Source organism: Pristiophorus japonicus, chromosome 5 (assembly GCF_044704955.1).
Source record: "Pristiophorus japonicus isolate sPriJap1 chromosome 5, sPriJap1.hap1, whole genome shotgun sequence".
Classification (NCBI taxonomy): Eukaryota; Metazoa; Chordata; class Chondrichthyes; family Pristiophoridae; genus Pristiophorus; species Pristiophorus japonicus.
This window is the reverse complement of record NC_091981.1, coordinates 179,662,391-179,683,950: the sequence shown is the minus strand read 5'-3', so window position 1 is coordinate 179,683,950 and position 21,560 is coordinate 179,662,391. Positions and strand designations below refer to the sequence as shown.

The 21,560-nt window shown below is 44.3% G+C and overlaps 1 protein-coding gene across 1 annotated transcript in view; it reads left to right on the top strand.

Moving 5' to 3' along the window:
* The window catches only part of LOC139264533 (band 4.1-like protein 4B), a 457,521-nt gene that overhangs the window by 339,943 nt on the left and 96,018 nt on the right, over positions 1-21,560 (top strand). Inside the window, exon 18 of the mRNA XM_070881140.1 lies at positions 1,535-1,660. Within this exon, the coding sequence (XP_070737241.1) occupies positions 1,535-1,660 (126 nt within the window). The remainder of the gene's footprint in view (positions 1-1,534; positions 1,661-21,560) is intronic.

Here is a 21,560-nt window from a genome sequence, read left to right as displayed (position 1 = left end):
GACAGACAGAGAGATAGAGACACTGACAGAGACACACTAGGGGGGACATCCCAGCACGCTGTTGGAGGGCTCCCGGTGCTGCAGTCGGTAAGTAGAAAATGTTTTTTTTAAATTATTTCTTAATAATTTTTTTTGATTGATTTATTGGTTGATTTATTGATGTATTTATCATTTATTATTGATGATGGCTCTTTATTTGTAAAACTGAAGTGTTTAATGTTTGTAAACTTCCCTTTAAACCCCCCCCCCACCATTCCCTACGCCTGATTTGTAACCTACGCCTGATTTTCTAAAGTGTAGACAAGGTTTTTTCGAGCGTACAAAAATCTTCACTTGCTCCATTCTAAGTTAGTTTGGAGTAAGTTTTCACTCACGAAACTTTGAAATCAGGCGTAAGTGGCCGGACACGCCCCCTTTTGAAAAAAAAATTCTGTTCCAAAGTGAAACTGTTCTAACTGACTAGAACTGGAGCAAACTAAATGACGAGAATTCCGATTTCTAAGATACTCCGTTCTACACCAGTTGCTCCTAAAAATCAGAAGCAAATCATGTGGAAACTTGGGGCCGTGACTCCTTCCTCTGCAAAGATGAAAATGTAACTTTTTAGAGAGGATGTCTTTCTGCTGGGTGGGACATATACAATTGCAATTCCATTGAATAAATGAAAATATTACTTACACTAACTACTTGATGAAGGTCCTGCCACTTCTTTTTACACTGGTATCCAGACCTCGGGGTGGTCACCATTGCACAGTAATCTTCTGCAAGTTAGTTCCAGCGTTTCTTGATTTCTTTTGGTGAAACTTTTATGTTACCTCTGCTGATGTCCAGCTCGTGCCATCTGGCCTCAATTACAGTAACTAGTGCCTCCACTTCATCCTGTGAGAAATTCTTGGTCCTTGAGCCCCGTTGCATCTTATATTGCAGCTCCAATTTTTCGAATGAGAATTAAAGTTCTCACACAACTGGCTCTTTAAAAATGGCTGAATGCAGACCGGGAGCTGCACTGGGCATGAATGCCCATAGCAATGATGTCAAAACGGTCTTTTTTTTTGCCCATGCGCAGAATGGGGGGGCATCATTTTTTCGGCGCAGACATTAGGATCCATCCACCGAAGCTAAAGGACAGGCTGTGCGGCGCCAATTTCAAAACATAGAACAGTAAATCTTGCTACTTTTTTTTGGAGTAATCAGGGCCAAAAGAAATGGTCCTAACTCTGGCTAAACAGCAAAAAATGGCATTGGGGAAAATTGAGCCCATTGTTTCATAATTATAAATGGCAGAACATCGTCAGACCACGGCAGACTGTTTGTAGAACATCTGAAGAATTCCCCTCAGTGTTATGTTCGGATGTGAAAACAGCAGAGAGCACCAAAAAAATTACTGTTTGAAACTTTTTATTTATTTGATTTGTAAAAATGTATTAAAAAAATAATGAAAAAATGGTTCTGTTTATAAGGTGAGAACGTACGTACATACCATAATATTCAAATGTCAACTTATAAATTAATGGGGTCTGTTTGTAACCACCAGGGTGAAGAAAAGAAGCTGTTAGAAAAGGGCCTACATTCTCCTGCATCGCCCTCTTCTCTCACTGATCAGATGAAGAGCAACATCATTAAAGCTCAGATGGACGCTGCACTGAAGGTGGAAACCCAGGTGAAGTATTACATTCCCTGAGAAATGTATGCTCCTATTATTGATTTTCTGTAATTGCGTATGGTGCGATTACAGTAGCTTGATAATATATGGCTCTTTTAGCATCAAGGGTTTGAGATATTTACCACTGATTTTACACACCAAAAAAGAAAGAATCTTCCATGTAGCCACAAATCCTTTCAAAGGCATCACACCTGAAAGTATCACACTTAAGGGCATCACACATGCATAAAGTAAAATGAAGTGAAGGTTTATCTGTTAAGTTACCTAATATCTGATACATTAATTGTGAAAGTCAAAAGTAGCTACCAATAGTTAACAATTAAACACAAAACAAAGCAATCAAATGGCTCAATTTTGTTCTTTCAAAGTCATAAATCCCAAGCTGGCAAGTAGCTGAAGCAGACCAATCAATTACACAAAGACTCAGACCATGGCCTCTATTTTTATTACCAACCCCCACCCCACCCCACCCCCGATGGGCGAGAGAGGGGGGGGGGCTTAAAATATTAGGATCGTGCAACCCGACCCCATTCCCACCACTTTAAATTTTAAAGTGCAGAAATTAGGCCATGAATGGGGCTCCCATAAAAGGGAGATGGGGCCTAATTAACATACCAAAGTCACGACCAGATGACATAATCGGCACACAACTTAATTTTAATAATACACGAGAGGGAGGCCCGACTGGAATTCTCAGTGCTTGATTTGAGGCGGGAGCTGCCGGCTCCCCAAGGTAAGTGGCTCTTTTAGCACTCCTTGTCACCAGGAGGAGCCTCCACTGGCTCCAATCTCCAGCTTCACCCCACCCCACCCGCTCACAGGCCTCCCTGCCTCCCCGTCCAACCGGTAGCTCCCCCCCCCCCCCTCCCCCGCCAAGGTCTCCCAATCAACGGCATCCCCCCCAACCTTTCTAATCGCTGACCAGGGCTGATGCTCCCTTACCAGTACTGGGGGCCAAACCCTGTCATTAAGATCGGCAGGGCCTCCACGTCCCTGGCCATGCCGGGTTCTTTGATCGATTTTGGCCTCCGGCGATCCCTCCCCTGGCTATCGGGTGGGTAGGCCTGCGGCTCCAGACCACAGCTGCCGTCCGCTATCAGGAGGGGAGCTGACATCGGGAAGGGTGGGGGGAGGCATGTCCGATCGTGGGGGGAGTTGGCTGATTACGGGGGTCTGATCATGGGTGGTTTACAGGTAAGCTTGGTAGGCCGGGGGTAACACTCCTGCTCTTCCTGACTCACAAGCAGTGCTGGAAAGACACTTAATCTGTTTCATCCAGCCGATCTCGTCTCCCTTCAGCAGTCGGTTTTCCCAGGTCAACGTAAAATTTAAAACAGGTAAAATGTGAGGCAGGCAGTGTCATTACATTATTTAAATTCAGTATCCATCTCAGGAAAGCAGGTTAATCACCTGCTGTCTACTCCCTTTGTTTCGAGAGTTCGGGGCCCAGAAGAGGCGAGGGCCCAGGGGCAGCACGGGCCAGCCCACACTGCGATGTGTGTGCGTACTCGGTCCGTGCAGCAGAGCTGGTCTCCAGTTGTCTTGGTTAATCTTTGCCACTGGATCAAGACCTAGTTCTGTCAAGCCCATATGCTGGCTGGGGTGCAACGGCCACCACATGATAAAAAAATCCACGCACAGGTGTCTTCCACCCTTCAGGATGTAGTTCGGTATCCGGAATATCATTGAAACACCTGTGAACTCATCCGCTTTCGGCGTGGAAGCTAGTCACCCTCGTTTCGAGGAACTGCCTGTGATGACTCCCTTTGTCTCCTTTTCCTACACTACTCTACTAGACAAAAGAATTACCTAGTCACAGAGTTCTGTTTCACCTGAGATGCATGAGGAAAGGCTCAGAGGAACCAACTTGGGTGAGAGTGTGGCAGTGGAATCCTGTCTGGTCAGGAAAAGCTTTGAAAGTCATTCTCTGGCCGGCCTGACCCCTTTTACCTTCAGCCTACCTGCTCGCTTACCTACTTTGAGTGCTTCCCACCCTAACTGCTTGTCCACCTATTCCAAGTTCTTCATGACCAACCACCCTGCTGCCCTCTCATTCCAAGTGTTTCTCAACCCACCCAGAGTGCTTTGCATCTTGCCTGCTCTCCTGTCCCAGTCATTTCCTGGCCCAGCTGTTTGCTCACCCCTAGCCCCAGTGCTTTCCAACTGACCTACTTGATTGCTTGCGCTAAGTACTACTTGGTTGGCTGGCTGAGAACTGAATGAGGAGAATGAGATATTAATAGGTGAAGAAGAGGAGCTAGAACTGAGGGCAAGTGAGAATACTGAAGAATAAGAGATTAAAGTGGAAAAAGAGTTGAGAGAAGAGAAGTGAAGTAGAAGAGCATGAAAGAAGTGGCAAAGAATAGCAAAAGAAACACAAAACTGGTGCAAAAAAGTGAGAGGGAGCAAGACAGCAACATGATCATCATGAGGCCATGGCTGGAGGATGGGAACCAGAGAGTAGATTCAGAAGGGAGAGAAGAAAAGCTGAAAATGGAAGGCATCAAATTAGTAAGCGAATTTGAAAGGCAGAGGAAACAAAGGCTAGAAATAGTCAACAATGGAGTCTGGCAGAGCTAAATGGTATATACTTTAATGCAAGGAGTCTAGGGAATAAGGCAGATGAGCTGAGGGCACAGATAGACACGTGAGAGTATGATATTACAGCTATTACTGAGACATAGCTGAAAGAAGGGCAGGAATGGCAACTCAACATTCCTAGTTACAGGATTTTCAGACACAAAAGAAAGGGGGGTAAAAAAGGAGGGGGGTTGTAATATTGATTAAAGAAACAATTACAGCTGTGAGGAGGGATGATATGTGTTATGTATGTAAACTTTACTAGTGTGTAAGACTTGTCACCAGGGGGCGCACCTGTAGGAGACCCAAGGGTCACCTGCACATCCTGGGCAAGCAGGTATAAAAGGCAGTCCACCATGCTGCTTCCTCACTCTGGAGTTACATTAAAGAAACCAAGGTCACAATAGTTTGAGCTTGCAATATACAGTCTTGTGGAGTTATTCTGAACTTAACAACTGGTGACGAGTAACAGATCACGAACCTTCACACGATTATGGCTGCCGTTGGTATTCTTGAGAGATTTGTTGAGGGTGATGATTGGGAAGCCTTCATTGAGCGTTTTGACCAGTACTTCGTGGCCAATGAGCTAGATACGGACAGTAACGCGGTCAAGCGCAGGGCGATTCTCCTCACCATTTGTGGGTCCACTATATATGGCCTCATCACAAATCTGCTAGCACCGACGAAACCAACGGACACGACATATGCAGAGTTGTGTACGCTGGTTCGGGAACACCTCAAGCCGAAGGAGAGCATCTGAATGGCCAGATATCGCTTTTATACGCAGCATCGCTCCAAGGGCCATAACGTGGCGAGCTATGTCACCGACCTAAGACGCCTTGCGGGACCGTGTGAATTTGCCGGATTTTGGGGGAAAATGTTGCGGGACTTTTTCATGCTTGGAATCGGTCACGAGGTCATTCTTCGCAAACTGCTATCTGCCAACTCCCTAGATCTGAGCAAGGCTATCATGATAACCCAGGCTTTCATGTCCACGAACGATAACACTAAACAGATATCTTTGCAGCATCGAAGCTCACCGGCAGGTACGGTGCATAAAATAACGCCTTCAGCAGGCAGGACTGTATATGGCAGGGCCTACAGGCCGGCAGTGGCCAGACCTAGGATGACTCAGAGTCCGCTATGGGACGTGAATGCGAATCTATTAACATTATGTTGGCGCTGCGGGGGTAATCATCGAGCCCATCAATGACGATTCAAGCACTACGTGTGCAAAGGCTGCAGAACAATGGATCACCTCCAGCGAACGTGCAAACGTGTTGCGACTCACCACATGGCAGAGTCGGCAGAAGATGACCGATCCGGCGCGGATCATAGAAACATAGAAAATAGGTGCAGGAGTAGGCCATTCGGCCCTTCGAGCCTGCACCACCATTCAATAAGATCATGGCTGATCATTCACCTCAGTACCCCTTTGCTGCTTTCTCTCCATACCCCTTGATCCCTTTAGCCGTAAGGGCCACATCTAACTCCCTCTTGAGTATATCCAACGAACTGGCATCAACAACTCTCTGCGGCAGGGAATTCCACAGGTTAACAACTCTCTGAGTGAAGAAGTTTCTCCTCATCTCAGCCCTAAATGGCTTATCTCTTATCCTTAGACTGTGCCCCCTGTCTCTGGACTTCCCCAACATTGGTAACATTCTTCCTGCATCTAACCTGTACAGTCCCGTCAGAATTTTATATGTTTCTATGAGATCCCCTCTCATCCTTCTAAACTCCAGTGAATAAAGGCCCAGTCGATCCAGTCTCTCCTCATATGTCAGTCCAGCCATCCCGGGAATCAGTCTGGTGAACCTTCACTGCACTCCCTCAATAGCAAGACTGTCCTTCCTCAGATTAGGAGACCAAAACTGAACACAATATTCCAGGTGAGGCCTCACCAAGGCCCTGTACAACTGCAGTAAGACTTCCCTGCTCCTCTACTCAAAATCCCTAGCTATGAAGGCCAACATACCATTTGCCTTCTTCACCGCCTGCTTTACCTGTATGCCAACTTTCAATGACTGATGTGCCATGACACCCAGGTCTCGTTGCACCTCCCCTTTTCCTAATCTGCCGCCATTCAAATAATAGTCTGCCTTCGTGTTTTTGCCCCCAAAGTGGATAACCTCACATTTATCCACATTATACTGCATCTGCCATGCATTTGCCCACTCACCTAACCTGTTCAAGTCACCCAGCAGCCTCTTAGCATCCTCCTCACAGCTCACACTACCACCCAGTTTTGTGTCATCTGCAAACTTGGAGATATTACACTCAATTCCTTCATCTAAATCATTAATGTATATTGTAAAGAGCTGGGGTCCCAGCACTGAGCCCTGCGGCATCCCACTCGTCAGTGCCTGCCATTCTGAAAAGGACCCGTTTATCCCGACTCTCTGCTTCCTGTCTGCCAACCAGTTCTCTATCCATGTCAGTATATTACCCCCAATGCCATGTGCTTTAATTTTGCACACCAATCTCTTGTGTGGGACCTTGTCAAATGCCTTTTGAAAGTCCAAATACACCATATCCACTGGTCCTCCCTTGTCCATTCTACTAGTTACATCCTCAAAAAATTCCAGAAGATTTGTCAAGCATGATTTCCCTTTTCTTAAATCCATGTTGACTTGGACCGATCCTGTCACTGCTTTCCAAATGTGCTATGATTTCATCTTTAATAATTGATTCCAACATTTTCCCCACTATTGATGTCAGGCTAACCGGTCTATAATTACCCATTTTCTCTCCCTCCTTTTTTAAAGTGGTGTTACGTTAGCTACCCTCCAGTCCATAGGGACTGATCCAGAGTCGATAGACTGTTGGAAAATGATCACCAATGCATCCACTATTTCGAGGGCCACTTCCTTAAATACTCTGGGATGCAGACTATCAGGCCCCGGGGATTTATCGGCCTTGAATCCCATCAATTTCCCTAACACAATTTCCCGCCTAATAAGGATATCCTTCAGTTCCTCCTTCTCACTAGATCCTCGGTCCCCTAGTACTTCCGGAAGGTTATTTGTGTCTTCCTTTGTGAAGACAGAACCAAAGTATTTGTTCAACTGGTCTGCCATTTCTTTGTTCCCCATTATAAATTCACCTGAATCTGACTGCAAGGGACCTACGTTTGTCTTCACTAATTCTTTTCTCTTCACATATCTATAGAAGCTTTTGCAGTCAGTGTTTATGTTCCTGGCAAGATTCCTCTCATACTCTATTTTCCCCTTCCTAATTAAACCCTTGTCCTCCTTTGCTGAATTCTAAATTTCTCCCAGTCCTCAGGTTTGCTGCTTTTTCTGACCAATGTATTTGCCTCTTCCTTGGATTTAACACTATCCTTAATTTCCCTTGTTAGCCACGGTTGAGCCACCTACCCCGTTGAACGAGTAAGAGAGGCAACTCAACCCGAGGCTGACGAGGAAGTGTATGGGATACACACTTTCACCACGAAAGTCCCTCCGATAATGTTGAAAGTCAAATTAAACGGCATTCCAGTTTCCATGGGATTGGACACGGGGGCGAGTCAGTCAATTATGAGCCAGAAGGCGTTTGAGAAACTGTGGGGCAACAAGGCACAAAGGCAAAAACTAAGCCCGATTCATACAAAGCTGCGCACTTACACCAAAGAGCTCATGCCAGTAATTGGCAGTGTGGCAGTGAAGGTATCGTACGATGGAGCTGAGCATGATTTATCACTATGGATTGTACCAGGCGATGGCCCAACGCTGTTCGGCAGAAGCTGGCTAGAAAAATCCGATGGAACTGGGATGACATCAAAGTGCTGAGTTCATGCGCTCATGCGCTCAAGTGCCAAACAAATTTCTGTCGCTATTTGAGCCAGGCATCGGCAACTTCACAGGTGCCAAAGTGCAGATCCATCTAGTCCCTGATGCACGGCCCGTTCATCACAAGGCCCGAGCGGTTCCACATATGATGCAGGAGAAAGTCGAGATCGAACTGGACAGACTTCAGTGAGAGAGAATTATATCACCAGTCGAGTTCAACGAGTGGGCCAGTCCAATTGTTCCGGTGTTGAAAAGCGATGGCATGGTCAGAATCTGTGGCGACTACAAAGTAACGATCAACCGAGTCTCAGTACAGGACCAGTACCCACTACCCAAAGCAGAGGACCTATTCACAAATTTGGCAGGGGGGAAGCTGTTCACCAAGCTAGATCTAAACCTCTGCTTACATGACACAGGAGTTGGCTGAATCTTCAAAAAGATTGACGTGCATCAACACGCACAAAGGACTGTTCATATACCACAGATGCCCTTTTGGGATTCACTCGGCTGCTGCCATCTTCCAGAGGAACACTGAGTGTCTGCTGAAATCGGTTCCGCGCACCGTTGTGGTCCAAGACGACATCCTGATCACTGGTCGTGACATCACCGAACACTTGCACAACCTGGAAGAGGTTCTAAAGCAACTGGACAGAGTGAGACTCAGGCTGAAACGCTCCAAGTGTGTTTTCCTGGTGCCAGAGGTCGAATTTTTGGGGAGAAAGATTGCGGCAGACAGCATCAGACCCACGGGCAGATGGAAAGGGTATCAGTGGGAGAGCATTTTGGTGTTAGTGATCATAATTCAGTTAGATTTAGGGTAGTTATGGAAAAGGACAACGATAGACCAGGAATAAAAGTTCTCAATTGAGGATAAGCTAATTTTACTAAGCTGAGATGTGATTTAGCCAAAGTGGACTGGAAACAGCTAATTGAAGGTAAATCAGTGTCAGAGAAATGGGAGGCATTCAAGGAGGATTCAGAGCAAGTATGTTTCCTTAAAGAAAAAATGTGGGACTAACAAATCTAGAGCCCCCTGGATGTCAAGGGGCATTCAGGGTAGGATAAAGAAAAAAAGGGAAGCTTGTCACAGATACCGAGGGCTCAATACTGCAGAAAGTCTGAGTGGGCAAATGCATGGCAGATGCAGTGTAATGTGGATAAATGCGAGAATATTATCTGAATGGGGGCAGATTAGGAAAAGGGGAGGTGTAACAAGACCTGGGTGTCATGGTTCATCAGTCATTGAAAGTTGGCATGCAGGCACAGCAGGCGGTGAAGAAGGTAAATGGTATTTTGGCCTTCATAGCTAGGGGATTTGAGTATATGAGCAGGGAGGTCTTACTGCAGTTGTACAGGGCCTTAGTGAGGCCTAACCGGGAATATGGTGTTCAGTTTTGGTCTTCTAATCTGAGGAAGAAAGCATAAAAAGAAAATAACAAAGCAAAGAGAGGGCACGAAAAAATATTGTTAAGTAAAGTCAAGGAAAACCCAAAGATGTTTTATAAATACATTAAGAGCAAGAGGATAACTAAAGAAAAGGTGAAAATAGAAAATAGAAACATCGAAAATAGGTGCAGGAGTAGGCCATTCGGCCCTTCGAGCCTGCACCGCCATTCAATAAGACCTTGGCTGATCATTCCCTCAGTACCCCTTTCCTGCTTTCTCTCCATACCCCTTGATCCCCTTAGCCGTAAGGGCCATATCTAACTCCCTCTTGAATATATCCAATGAACTGGCATCAATAACTCTCTGCGGCAGGGAATTCCACAGGTTAACAACTCTGAGTGAAGAAGTTTCTCCTCATCTCAGTCCTAAATCGCCTACCCCTTTATCATAAGACTGTATCCCCTGGTTCTGGACTTCCCCAACATCAGGAACATTCTTCCCGCATCTAACCTGTCTAGTCCCGTCAGAATCTTATACGTTTCTATGAGATTCCCTCTCATCCTTCTAAACCCCAGTGTATAAAGGCCCAGTTGATCCAGTCTCTCCTCATATGACAGTCCAGCCATCCCTGGAATTAGTCTAGTGAACCTTCGCTGCACTCCCTCAATAGCAAGAACGTTCTTCCTCAGATTAGAAGACCAAAACTGAACACCATATTCCCGGTTAGGCCTCACTAAGGCCCTGTACAACTGCAGTAAGACCTCCCTGCTCATATACTCAAATCCCCTAGCTATGAAGGCCAAAATACCATTTACCTTCTTCACCGCCTGCTGTGCCTGCATGCCAACTTTCAATGACTGATGAACCATGACACCCAGGTCTTGTTACACCTCCCCTTTTCCTAATCTGCCCCCATTCAGATAATATTCTCGCATTTATCCACATTACACTGCATCTGCCATGCATTTGCCCACTCACCTAAACTGTCCAAGTCATCCTGCAGTCTTTTAGCGTCCCCCTCACAGCTCACACCGCCACCCAGTTTAATGTCATCTGCAAACTTGGAGATATTACACTCAATTCCTTCATCCAAATCGTTAATGTATATTGTAAAGAGCTGGGGTCCCAGCACTGAGCCCTGCGGCACTCCACTAGTCACTGCCTGCCATTCTGAAACGGACCAGTTTATCCCGACTCTCTGCTTCCTGTCTGCCAACCAGTTCTCTATCCACGTCAGTACATTACTCCCAATACCATGCGCTTTGATTTTGCTCACCAATCTCTTGTGCGGGCTTATTAGGAACGATAAAGATCCCTAATAGGTTCTAATAAAGGAGGTAGAAGACGTGGGTATGACTGTCAATGAATACTTTGCATCTGTTCTCACGAAAGAGAGGGATGATGCAGACATGGCAATCAGGGAGGTGGAGTGTGAAATTCTAGATGAAATAAATATAGCAAGAGAGGAAGTATTAAGGGGTTTCATAGAATCATAGAAATTTACAGCACGGAAGGAGGCCATTTCGGCCCATCGTGTCCACGTCGGCCGACCAAGAGCTATCCAGCCGAATCCCAATCCCACCTCCCACCATCGGGAAAAAAGAGGGATAAGGTCCTGCAGGCAGAGTTTAGGGAGTTAGAAGAGAGATTAAAAAGTAGGACCTCAAAGGTAGTAATCTCCGGGGATCCTGAAAATAGATTCAGTAGGGAGGGGAGTAAAGCTGGAATTAGAAAGCAAAAATAAAGAAAGTGAGTTTGAAGGAGAGAGGAAACAAGCAGGAAAAAAGGGTAAAAAAAATCAAATTTAAAGGTACTTTATCTAAATGCATGTAGCATTTGTAACAAAATAGATGAGTTGACGGCACAAATAGTTACAAATGGGTGTGATCTGATAGTGATTACAGAGACGTGGTTGCAAGGTGACCAGGACTGGGAATTAAATATTCAGGGGTATTTGACAATCCAGAAGGACAGACAGAAAGGAAAAGGAGGTGGGGTAGCTCTATTGATAAAGGATGGAATCACTGTAATAGTGAGAAACGATATTGGCTCAAATGATCAGGATGTTGAAACAGTTTGAGTGGAGATAAGGAATAAGGGGAAAAAGTCACTGGTGGGCGTAGTCCATAGACCCCCTAACAGTAGCAACTCTGTTAGTCGGAGTATAAACCAGGAACTAGTGGGGGCTTGCAAAAAGGGAACAGCAATAATCATGGGTGATTTTAACCTCCATATTGATTGGACAAATCAAATTGGTCAGGATAGCCTTGAGGAAGAGTTCATAGAGTGCATAAGGGACGGGTTCCATGAACAGTATGTAACGGAGCCAACCAGGGGGCAGGCTAGTTTGGATCTGGTCCTGTGTCATGAGACAGGATTAATAAACAATCTCCTAGTAAAGGATCCCCTTGGAATGAGTGATCATAGCATGGGTTGAATTTCAAATTCAGATAGAGAGTGAGAAAGTGGATCTCAAACCAGCGTACTAAGCTTAAATAAAGGAGACTATGAAGGTATGAGGGCAGAGTTGGGTAAAGTGGACTGGGAAAATAGATTAAAGTGTAGGACAGTTGATGAACAATGGCGTACATTTAAGGAGCTATTTCACAACTCTCAAGAAAAATATATTCCAGTGAGGAGAAAAGGGTGTAAAAGAAAAGATAGCCATCTGTAGCTGACTAAAGAAATAAAGGACGGTATCCAATTTAAAAACAAGGGCATACAAAGTGGCCAAAACTAGTGGGAGGACAGAAGATTGCGAAGCGTTTAAAAGCCAGCAAAGAATGATTAAAAAAATGATTAAGAAAGGGAAGATAGACTATGAAAGTAAACTAGCACGAAATATAAAGTTTCTATAGGTATATAAAAAGGAAAAGGGTGGCTAAAGTAAATGTTGGTCCCTCAGAGGAAGAGAACGAGGAATTAGTAATGGGGAACATGGAGATGGTAGAAACTTTGAACAAATATTTTGTATCAGTCTTTAAGATAGACAACACAAACAAATGGGCCCAAATTTCCCCAGGAGTTGCTCCGTTTTTTTTGGAGCAACTTGATTTTTCTGGAGTATCTTTTTAGTTGCAAATCTGGCCATTTAATTTGCGCCAGTGTAAATGAGTTAGTTAGGTTTTTTTTTTAGTTTAGCTTTTTTTTTCAAAAGGGGTCATTACCAGCCACTTATGCCTGTTTTGGCCATTTAAGCAAGTTTAGCCAGCTAAAAGTTACTCCAAACTAACTTAGGCCAGCATAAGTGGGCACTCTTGTACATTCAGAAAAACCTTGCGATGAGATAAGAAATCAGTGTAGGCAGCCAGAGATAGGGAGGGGAAGGGGACCTTGCAAAGCCCTTCACAGCAACATTAAAGAAGCATAAATACATTTAAAGCACCAAGCACTAAACAAGGCAGTATATTTGCACCAAGCACAAAAAGTCATAAGCAATTAATGAACAAATAAAAAATAGAAGGAACCCTGCCCCTAAAGCATCAAGACCAAAGTAATAAGCAATCAATCAATCAATCAGTATTTAACAAAAAAAAAATAGAAGTCCTACCTTAGGGAATGCAGCAGGCCGCCGATGAGGGAGTCCATTCGGCCAGGGCTAGGGACGGCGTGCTTCGGGCCCCTCCCACACAGCCCACAGCGCGCACTCATCGAATCGGCCTGCCAGGAGCTACTGCACATGCGCGCAGATTCTAGCATGCATGTGCAGAGGTCCCGGCACTGTTTTCAGCGCCGGGACCTGGCTCCGCTCCCAATCCACTGGGCCACGCTATGCCACCACCGAGGAGAGGCTGGGGAGAGGCCAAAATCGGGAGGAAGATTTTTGGCGCGTTTGGAAGCGAACAAAAGCGGCGCACCTCGAGTGAGGGCGCCAGAAAAAGGGGTTGGGGAAATTTGAGCCCAATATCCCAACAGTGGATAGTTAAGGGGTTATAGCGGGGGAGGAACTTAACACAATCACGAAGGAGGTGTTACTCAGTAAGATAATGGGACTAAAGGCAAATAAATCCCCTGGACACTGATGGCTTGCATCTTAAGGTCTTAAGAGAAATAGCGGCAGGGTTAGTGGATGCATTGGTTGTAATTTACCAAAATTCCCTGGATTCTGGGGAGGTTGCAGCAGATTATAAAACTGCAAATGTAACGTACCTATTTAAAAAAGGAGGCAGACAAAAAGCAGGAAACTATAGACCAGTTAGCCTAACATCTGTGGTTGGGAAAATGTTGGAGTCCATTATTAAAGAAGCAGTAGCAGGACATTTAGAAAAGCATAATTCAGTCAGGCAGAGTCAGCATGGATTTATGAAGGGGAATTCATGTTTGACAAATTTACTGGAATTCTTTGAGGATGTAACGAACATGGTGGATAAAGGGGAACCGATGGATGTGGTGTATTTGGACGTCCAAAAGGCATTTGACAAGATGCCACAAAAAAGGTTACTGCACAAGATAAAAGTTCACGGGGTTGGGGGTAATATATTAGCATGGATAGAGAATTGGCTAACTAACAGAAAACAGAGAGTCGGGATAAATGGTTCATTCTCGGGTTGGCAATCAGTAACTAGTGGGGTGCTGCAGGGATCAGTGCTGGGACCCCAACTATTTACAATCTATATTAACGACTTGGAAGAAGGGATCGAGTATAACATAACCAAGTTTGCTGGCGATACAAAGATGGGAGGAAAAGCAATGTGTGAGGTGGACACAAAAAATCTGCAAAAAGACATAGACAGGCTAATTGGGCAAAAATTTGGCAGATGGAGTATAATGTTGGAAAGTGTGAGGTCATGCACTTTGGCAGAAAAAAATCAAAGAGCAAGTTATTATTTAAATGGAGAAAAATTGCAAAGTGCTTCAGTACAGCGAGACCTGGGGGTACTTGTGCATGAAACACAAAAGGATAGTATGCAGGTACAGCAAGTGATCAGGAAGACCAATGGAATCTTGGCCTTTATTGCAAAGGGGATGGAGTATAAAAGCAGAGAAGTCTTGCTGCAGCTATACAGGGTATTGGTGAGGCCACACTTGGAATACTGCGTACAGTTTTGGTTTCCATATTTATAAAAGGATATGCTTGATTTGGAGGCAGTTCAGAGAAGGTTCACTCGGTTGAGTCCGGAGATGAGGGGGTTGACTTATGAGGAAAGGTTGAGGAGGTTGGGCCTCTACTCTTTGGTATTCAGAAGAATAAGGTGATCTTATCGAAACGTATAAGATTATGAGGGGGCTTGACAAGGTGGATGCAGAGAGGATGTTTCCATTGATAGGGGAGACTAAAACTAGGGGGCATAATCTTCAAATAAGGGGCTGCCCATTTAAAACGGAGATGAGGAGGAATTTCTTCTCTCAGAGGGTTGTAAATCTGTGGAATTCGCTGCCTCAGAGAGCTGTGGAAGCCGGGACATTGAATAAATTTAAGACAGAGATCGACAGTTTCTTAACCGATAAGGGATTAAAGGGTTATGGGGAGCGGGCAGGGAAATGGACCTGAGTCCATGATCGGATCAGCAGGCTCAAGGGGCCGTATGGCCTACTCATGCTCCTATTTCTTATGTTCTTATAAATGTAGCACAGACTGTTAAGAGAAGCAAGAGAGGAAATAGTAAAGGCTCTGACCATAATTTTGCATTCATCTCTGGCTACAGGTGTGCTACATTGTACCGTTGTTTAAAAGGGGAGGAAGGGATAGACCGAGTAATTACAGGCAAGTCAGCCTTATCATGGCGGTGCGAAAATTATTGAAAAAAATTCTAAGAGGCGGGATAAATCTTCATTTAGAAAACATGGATTAATGAAGGACAGTCAGCATGGATTTGTTAAGGGAAGGTCGTGTCTGACTGACTTGATTGAATTTTTTGAGGCGGTAACAATGAGGATCGATGAGGGTAGGGCATTTAATGTATTCTATATGGATTTTAAGGAAGGCTTTTGAAAAGGTCCCACATGGCAGACTGGTCACAAAAGTAAAAGCCCAAGGGATCCAAGGAAAAGTTGCAAGTTGGATCCAAAATTGGCTCAGAACAGGAAGCAAAGGGTAATGGTTGATGGGTGTTTTTGTGACTGGAAGGCTATTTCCGGTGGGGTTCTGCAGGGCTCAGTACTAGGTCCCTTGCTTTTTGTGGTATATATCAATGATTTGCACTTGGAAACACAGAAAATAGGTGCAGGAGTAGGCCATTCGGCCCTTCGAGCCTGCATCACCATTCAATATGATCATGGATGATCATGCAACTTCAGTACCCCATTCCTGCTTTCTCTCCATACCCCTTGATCCCTTTAGCCATAAGGGCCACATCTAACTCCCTTTTGAATATATCTAACGAACTGGCCTCAATAACTTTCAGTGGTATAGAATTTCACAGGTTCACAATTCTCTGAGTGAAGAAGTTTCTCCTCATCTCGGTCCTAAATGGCTTATGCCTTATCCTTAGACTGTGACCCCTGGTTCTGGACTTCCCCAACATCAGAAACATTCTTCCTGCATGTAACCTGTCCAATCCCGTCAGAATTTTATATGTTTCGATGAGATTCCCTCTCATTCTTCTAAATTCCAGTGAATATAAGCCTAGTCGATCCAGTCTTTCTTCATATGTGAGTCCTGCCATCCCGGGAATCAGAGTGGTGAACCTTCGCTGCACTCCCTCAATAGCAAGAACGTCCTTCCTCAGATTAGGAGACCAAAACAGTATACAATATTCAAGGTGTGGCCTCACCAAGGCTCTGTACAACTGCAGTAAGACCACCTTGCTCCTATACTAAATTCCTCTGGCTATGAAGGCCAGCATGCCATTTGCCGCCTTCACCGCCTGCTGTACCTGCATGACAACTTTCAATGACTGATGTACCATGACTCCCAAGTCTCGTTGCACCTCCCCTTTTCCTAATCTGTCACCAATCAGATAATATTCTGCCTTGCTGTTTTTGCCACCAAATTGGATATCCTCACATTTATCTACATTATACTGCACCTGCCATGCATTTTCCCACTCGCCTAACTTGTCCAAGTCATCTTGCAGCCTCTTAGCATCCTCCTCACAGCTCACACTGTCACCCAGCTTAGTGTCATCTGCAAACTTGGAGATATTACATTCAATTCCTTTGTCTAAATCATTAATGTATATTATAAATAGCTGGGGTCCCAGCACTAAACCCTGCAGCACCCCACTAGTCACTGCCTGCCATTCTGAAAAGGACCGTTTATCCCGACTCTCTGCTTCCTGTCTGCCAACCAGTTCTCTATCCATGTCAATACATTACCCCCAATACCATGTGCTTTAACTTTGCACACTAATCTCTTGTGTGGGATCTTGTCAAAAGTCTTTTGAAAGTCCAAATACACCACATCCACTGGTTCTCCCTTATCCACTCTACTAGTTACATCCTCAAAAAATTCTAGAAGATTTGTCAAACATGATTTCCCTTTCATAAATCCATGCTAACTTGGACCGATCCTGTCACTGCTTTCCAAATGCGCTGCTATTACATCTTTAATAATTGATTCTAACACTTTCCCCACTACCGATGTCAGGCTAATCGGTCTATAATTCCCTGTTTTCTCTCCCTCCTTTTTTAAAAACTGGGGTTACATTAGCTACCCTCCAATCCATAGGAATTGATCCAGAGTCTATAGAATGTAGGAAAATGACCACCAATGCATCCACTATTTCTAGGGCCACTTCCTTAAGTACTCTGGGATGCAGACTATCAGGCCCTGGGGATTTATCAGCCTTCAATCCCATCAATTTCCCTAACACGATTTTCCTGACTAATAAGGATATCCTTCAGTTCCCATTTCTCGCTAGACCCTCGATCCCCTAGTACTTCCGGAAGGTTATTTGTGTCTTCCTTTGTGAAGACAGAACCAAAGTATTTGTTCAGTTGGTCTGCCATTTCTTTGTTCCCCATTATAAATTCACCTGATTCTGACTGCAAGGGACCTACATTTGTCTTCACTAATCTTTTTCTCTTCACATATCTATAGAAGCTTTTGCAGTCAGTTTTTATGTTCCCTGCAAGCTTCCTCTCATACTCTATTTTCCCCCTCTTAATTAAACCCTTTGTCTTCCTCTGTTGAATTCTAAATTTCTCCCAGTCCTCAGGTTTGCTGCTTTTACTGGCCAATTTATATGCCTCTTCCTTGGATTTAACACTATCCCTAATTTCCCTTGTTAGCCACGGTTGAGCCACCTTCCCCGTTTTATTTTTATGCCACACAGGGATGTACAATTGTTGAAGTTTATCCATGTGATCTTTAAATGTCTGCCATTACCTATCCACCTTCAACCCTTTAAGTATCATTCGCCAGTCTATCCTCGCCAATTCACGTCTCATACCATTGAAGTTACCTTTCTTTAAGTTCAGGACCCTAGTCTCTGTGTCACTCTCCATCTTAATGAAGAATTCTACCATATTATGGTCATTCTTCCCCAAGGGGCCTCGCACAACAAGATTGCTAATTAATCCTCTCTCATTATACAACACCCAGTCTTGGATGGCCAGCTCTCTAATTGGTTCCTCGACATATTGGTCTAAAAAACCATCTCTTATACACTCCAGGAAATCCTCCTCCACCGTATTGCTACCAGTTTGGTTAGCCCAATCTATATGTAGATTAAAGTCACCCATGATAACTGCTGTACCTTTATTGCACGCATCCTTAATTTTCTGTTTAATGCCATCCCCAACCTCACTACCACTGTTTTGTGGTCTGTACACAACTCCCACTAGCGTTTTCTGCCCTTTGGTGTTCCGCAGCTCTACCCATACAGATTCCACATCATCCAAGCTAATGGCCTTCCTTACTATTGCGTTAATCTCCTCTTTGACCAGCAACGCTACCCCACCTCCTTTTCCTTTCTGTCTATCCTTCCTGAATATTGAATACCCCTGGATTTTGAGTTCCTAGCTAAATGTTCCTTACTCTAAATACTAATGTAATAATAGTACTGGTATTCCCTCCCCAAGCCTCTTTGCCTCTCCCCATGTCACCCTGGAGCCATGCCTCCGTAATCCCAATTACATCATATCTGTTAACAGCTATCTGCGCAGTTAATTCATCCACCTTATTAGGAATGCTCCTCGTTTTGAGACACAGAGCCTTAGGGCTTGTTATTTTAACACTCTTTGTCCTTTTAGAATTATGTTGCATTGTGTCCCTTTTTGATTTTTGCCTTTGATTTCTCTGCCCTTCACTTTTCCTTATCTCCTTTCTACCTTTTGCTTCTGTCCCCATTCTACTTCCTTCTATCTCTCAGCATAGATTCCCATCCTCCTGCCATATTAGTTTAAACCCTCCCCAACAGCACTAGCAAACATTCCCCTGAGGACATCGGTTCCGGTCCTGCCCAGGTGCAGATCGTCCGGTTTGTACTGGTCCCACTTCCCCCAGAACCAGTTCCAATGTCCTAGGAATTTGAAGCCCTCCCTCTTGCACCATTCCTCAAGCCACGTATTCATCTTAACTATCCTGCTATTTCTGCTCTGACTAGCACTTGAATGTAAGGGGTATGATTAAGAAGTTTGCAGATGATATAAAAATTGGCCGTGCTTGATCATGAACAAGAAAGCTGTAGACTGCAGGAAGATATCAATGGACTGGTCAGGTCGGCAGAACAGTGGCAAATGGAAGTGTGAGGTAATGCATTTGGGGAGGGCTAACAAGGAAAGGAAATACACAATAAATGGTGGGATACTGAGAAGTGTAGAGGAACAAAGGGACCTTGGAATGCATGTCCACAGATCCCTGAAGGTAGCAGGACAGGTAGATAAGGTGGTTAAGAAGGCATACAGGATACTTGCCTTTATTAGCCGAGATATAGAATATAAGAACAGGGGGGTTATGCTTGAACTGTATAAAACACTGGTTAGGCCACAGCTAGAGTACTGCGTGCAATTCTGGTCACCACATTACAAGAAATATGTGATTGCACTAGAGAGGGTACAGAGGAGATTTACGAGGATGTTGCCTGGACTGAAGAATTTTAGCTATGAGGAAAAGATTGGATAGGCTGGGCTTGTTTTCTTTAGAACAGTGGAGGCAGGGGGAGACCTAATTGAGGTGTATAACATTATGAGGGGCCTAGATAGAGTTGGTAAGAAGGACCTATTTCCCTTAGCAGAGGGGTCAATAACCAGGGGGTATAAATTTAAAGCAATTGGTAGGAGGTATAGAGGGGATTTGAGGAGAAATGTTTTCACCCAAGTGGTGGGGGTCTGGAACCCACTGCCTGAAATGGTGGTAGAGGCAGAAACCCTCATAGCATTTAAAATGCACTTGAAGTGCCGTAACCCGCAAGGCTACGGGCCAAGACCTGGAAAGTGGTATTAGGCTGGATAGCTCTTTGTTGGCCAGCACAGACACGATGGGCCGAATGGCCTCTTTCTGTGCTGTAAATTTCTATGATTCTTGGCCACATAATTCTATTCCACCCATCCTAATTAAAATACCAACCCTCCCCCACAGCAGAGTACAAAGAATGGATGATTATATCCCTACCTACCAATCAGACTAACAGGGACCACGCGGTCAGTATGGATGTATTTCTCTTGGACAGTAAAAGATAACTTTATTTTTATGTTTTTGAAAAATAAATTGATAAAGATAAACTTCTGCAGTAGCACAACAATCAGACATGACCGTGTTGAAATTTTGTAATTTGAAATCTATGGATAGTGAGAAAAGTGGATATTCTCTCGGTCACTTGGGTTCAGAATTTGGTTCAGTGATTCTACCTGTTGTCCACTAAATTGCATCACTTGCCAAGAATCAAGCTTGTAGTGACCTCTGTTGCTGTAAAGCTGTGCGAAATATAAATCTTGTACCTAATTTATTGTGGTGGTTGGTCTCTTGATCAGGACAACCATCTTTCACGGCATTTCTGAGACTGAAACACTGAAACAAAAGTTCCTTCACTCACTCTCCTTTCTTCCACTCCAGGGTAAGAGGAGGTGGTGCTAGAAAATTATGTCTTTAAATGATCAGAATATTTATTTATATGAGTAAGCATATCCTGGAATGCTCTTTCAGGTGGCACAAAAGTCGAGATGCATCTTGTGTGGCACAATTTTATTTGCCATACTTACTGACCCTTACAGTATTAATATTCATTTTGACAAGCCTTTGAAAATAAATACATTCCTACAAAGGGATATTGCTAAGTACATACTTACTGCAAACTGGTCAAACTGAAAACTCTCTCAATCCGCTTTTCACTGGTGCAATGACCAGAATGTGTTGGTGGGTGTGCTGGTATAAACTAGCTTTGTTTTAGTATCGCATACAGGTAGATAATTTGATACGCAGGACCTAGTAGAAATGCTGCTTCATTCACAACTTGTCAGACAACATTCCACCCATAAGATACTTGAATATGAGCAGTCTTGTTGGTGAGGTGACATTGCTGATCTGTTGTGAAAAATGCGAACCATGACTTTTCAAAAGTAAGGTAGTTACCAGAGGTGTTATTAACTGTTGCAAGTGTGACAAAATGGTGACCCAGAAAGTATGGCAGATCTCCATAGTGTTGCTCACTGCCAGTCAGAAGTTAAATAAGAAGAGGAGTGTTATTCTAAGTGTTGTTACCAGGGATGCTGATCTAATAGCAATCAGGGTGTTTCTGGGAACACTGAGAAGGGGGTCCAGGACCTGACTATATTGGGATTGGGTTGCAGCAAGGGTCCCAAAGTATGGGAGTACTGGGAAAGGGAGTCTTGGGGTTCCAGAAACACCGCAGAAGGCGTTCCGAGAACACTCAGGCTGTTCCTATGATCTAGTTGTATTGAAGGAGGTCTCTGGGTCTGGGAGCATTGAGGGTGGCTGTTGGACTAGTAAGTACTGGGAATGTTGAAAGGGTATTTTGGGAACATTGAGAGAGAAAGTTCTGAAGGTGAGTCCAGAAGTCTAGCAGATCTTAGAAGGAGGTTTTGAAGCATTGGGAGGCCAGAATCTGACAATATTGAGGGGTTGCTGATATCTGCCATTATTGATGGGACAGTGTTTAGCAGCCTTGTGGGGGAAGTGGCCCAGGAGAGTAAGACCTAAACTGCCTTTGACCCCTTTCAGACTATTAGACTCCATGCCTCTCACTTAAAGCATTTATTGTATTATTATTGAGTTTGCCATCTGATACAGTCTTTAATAA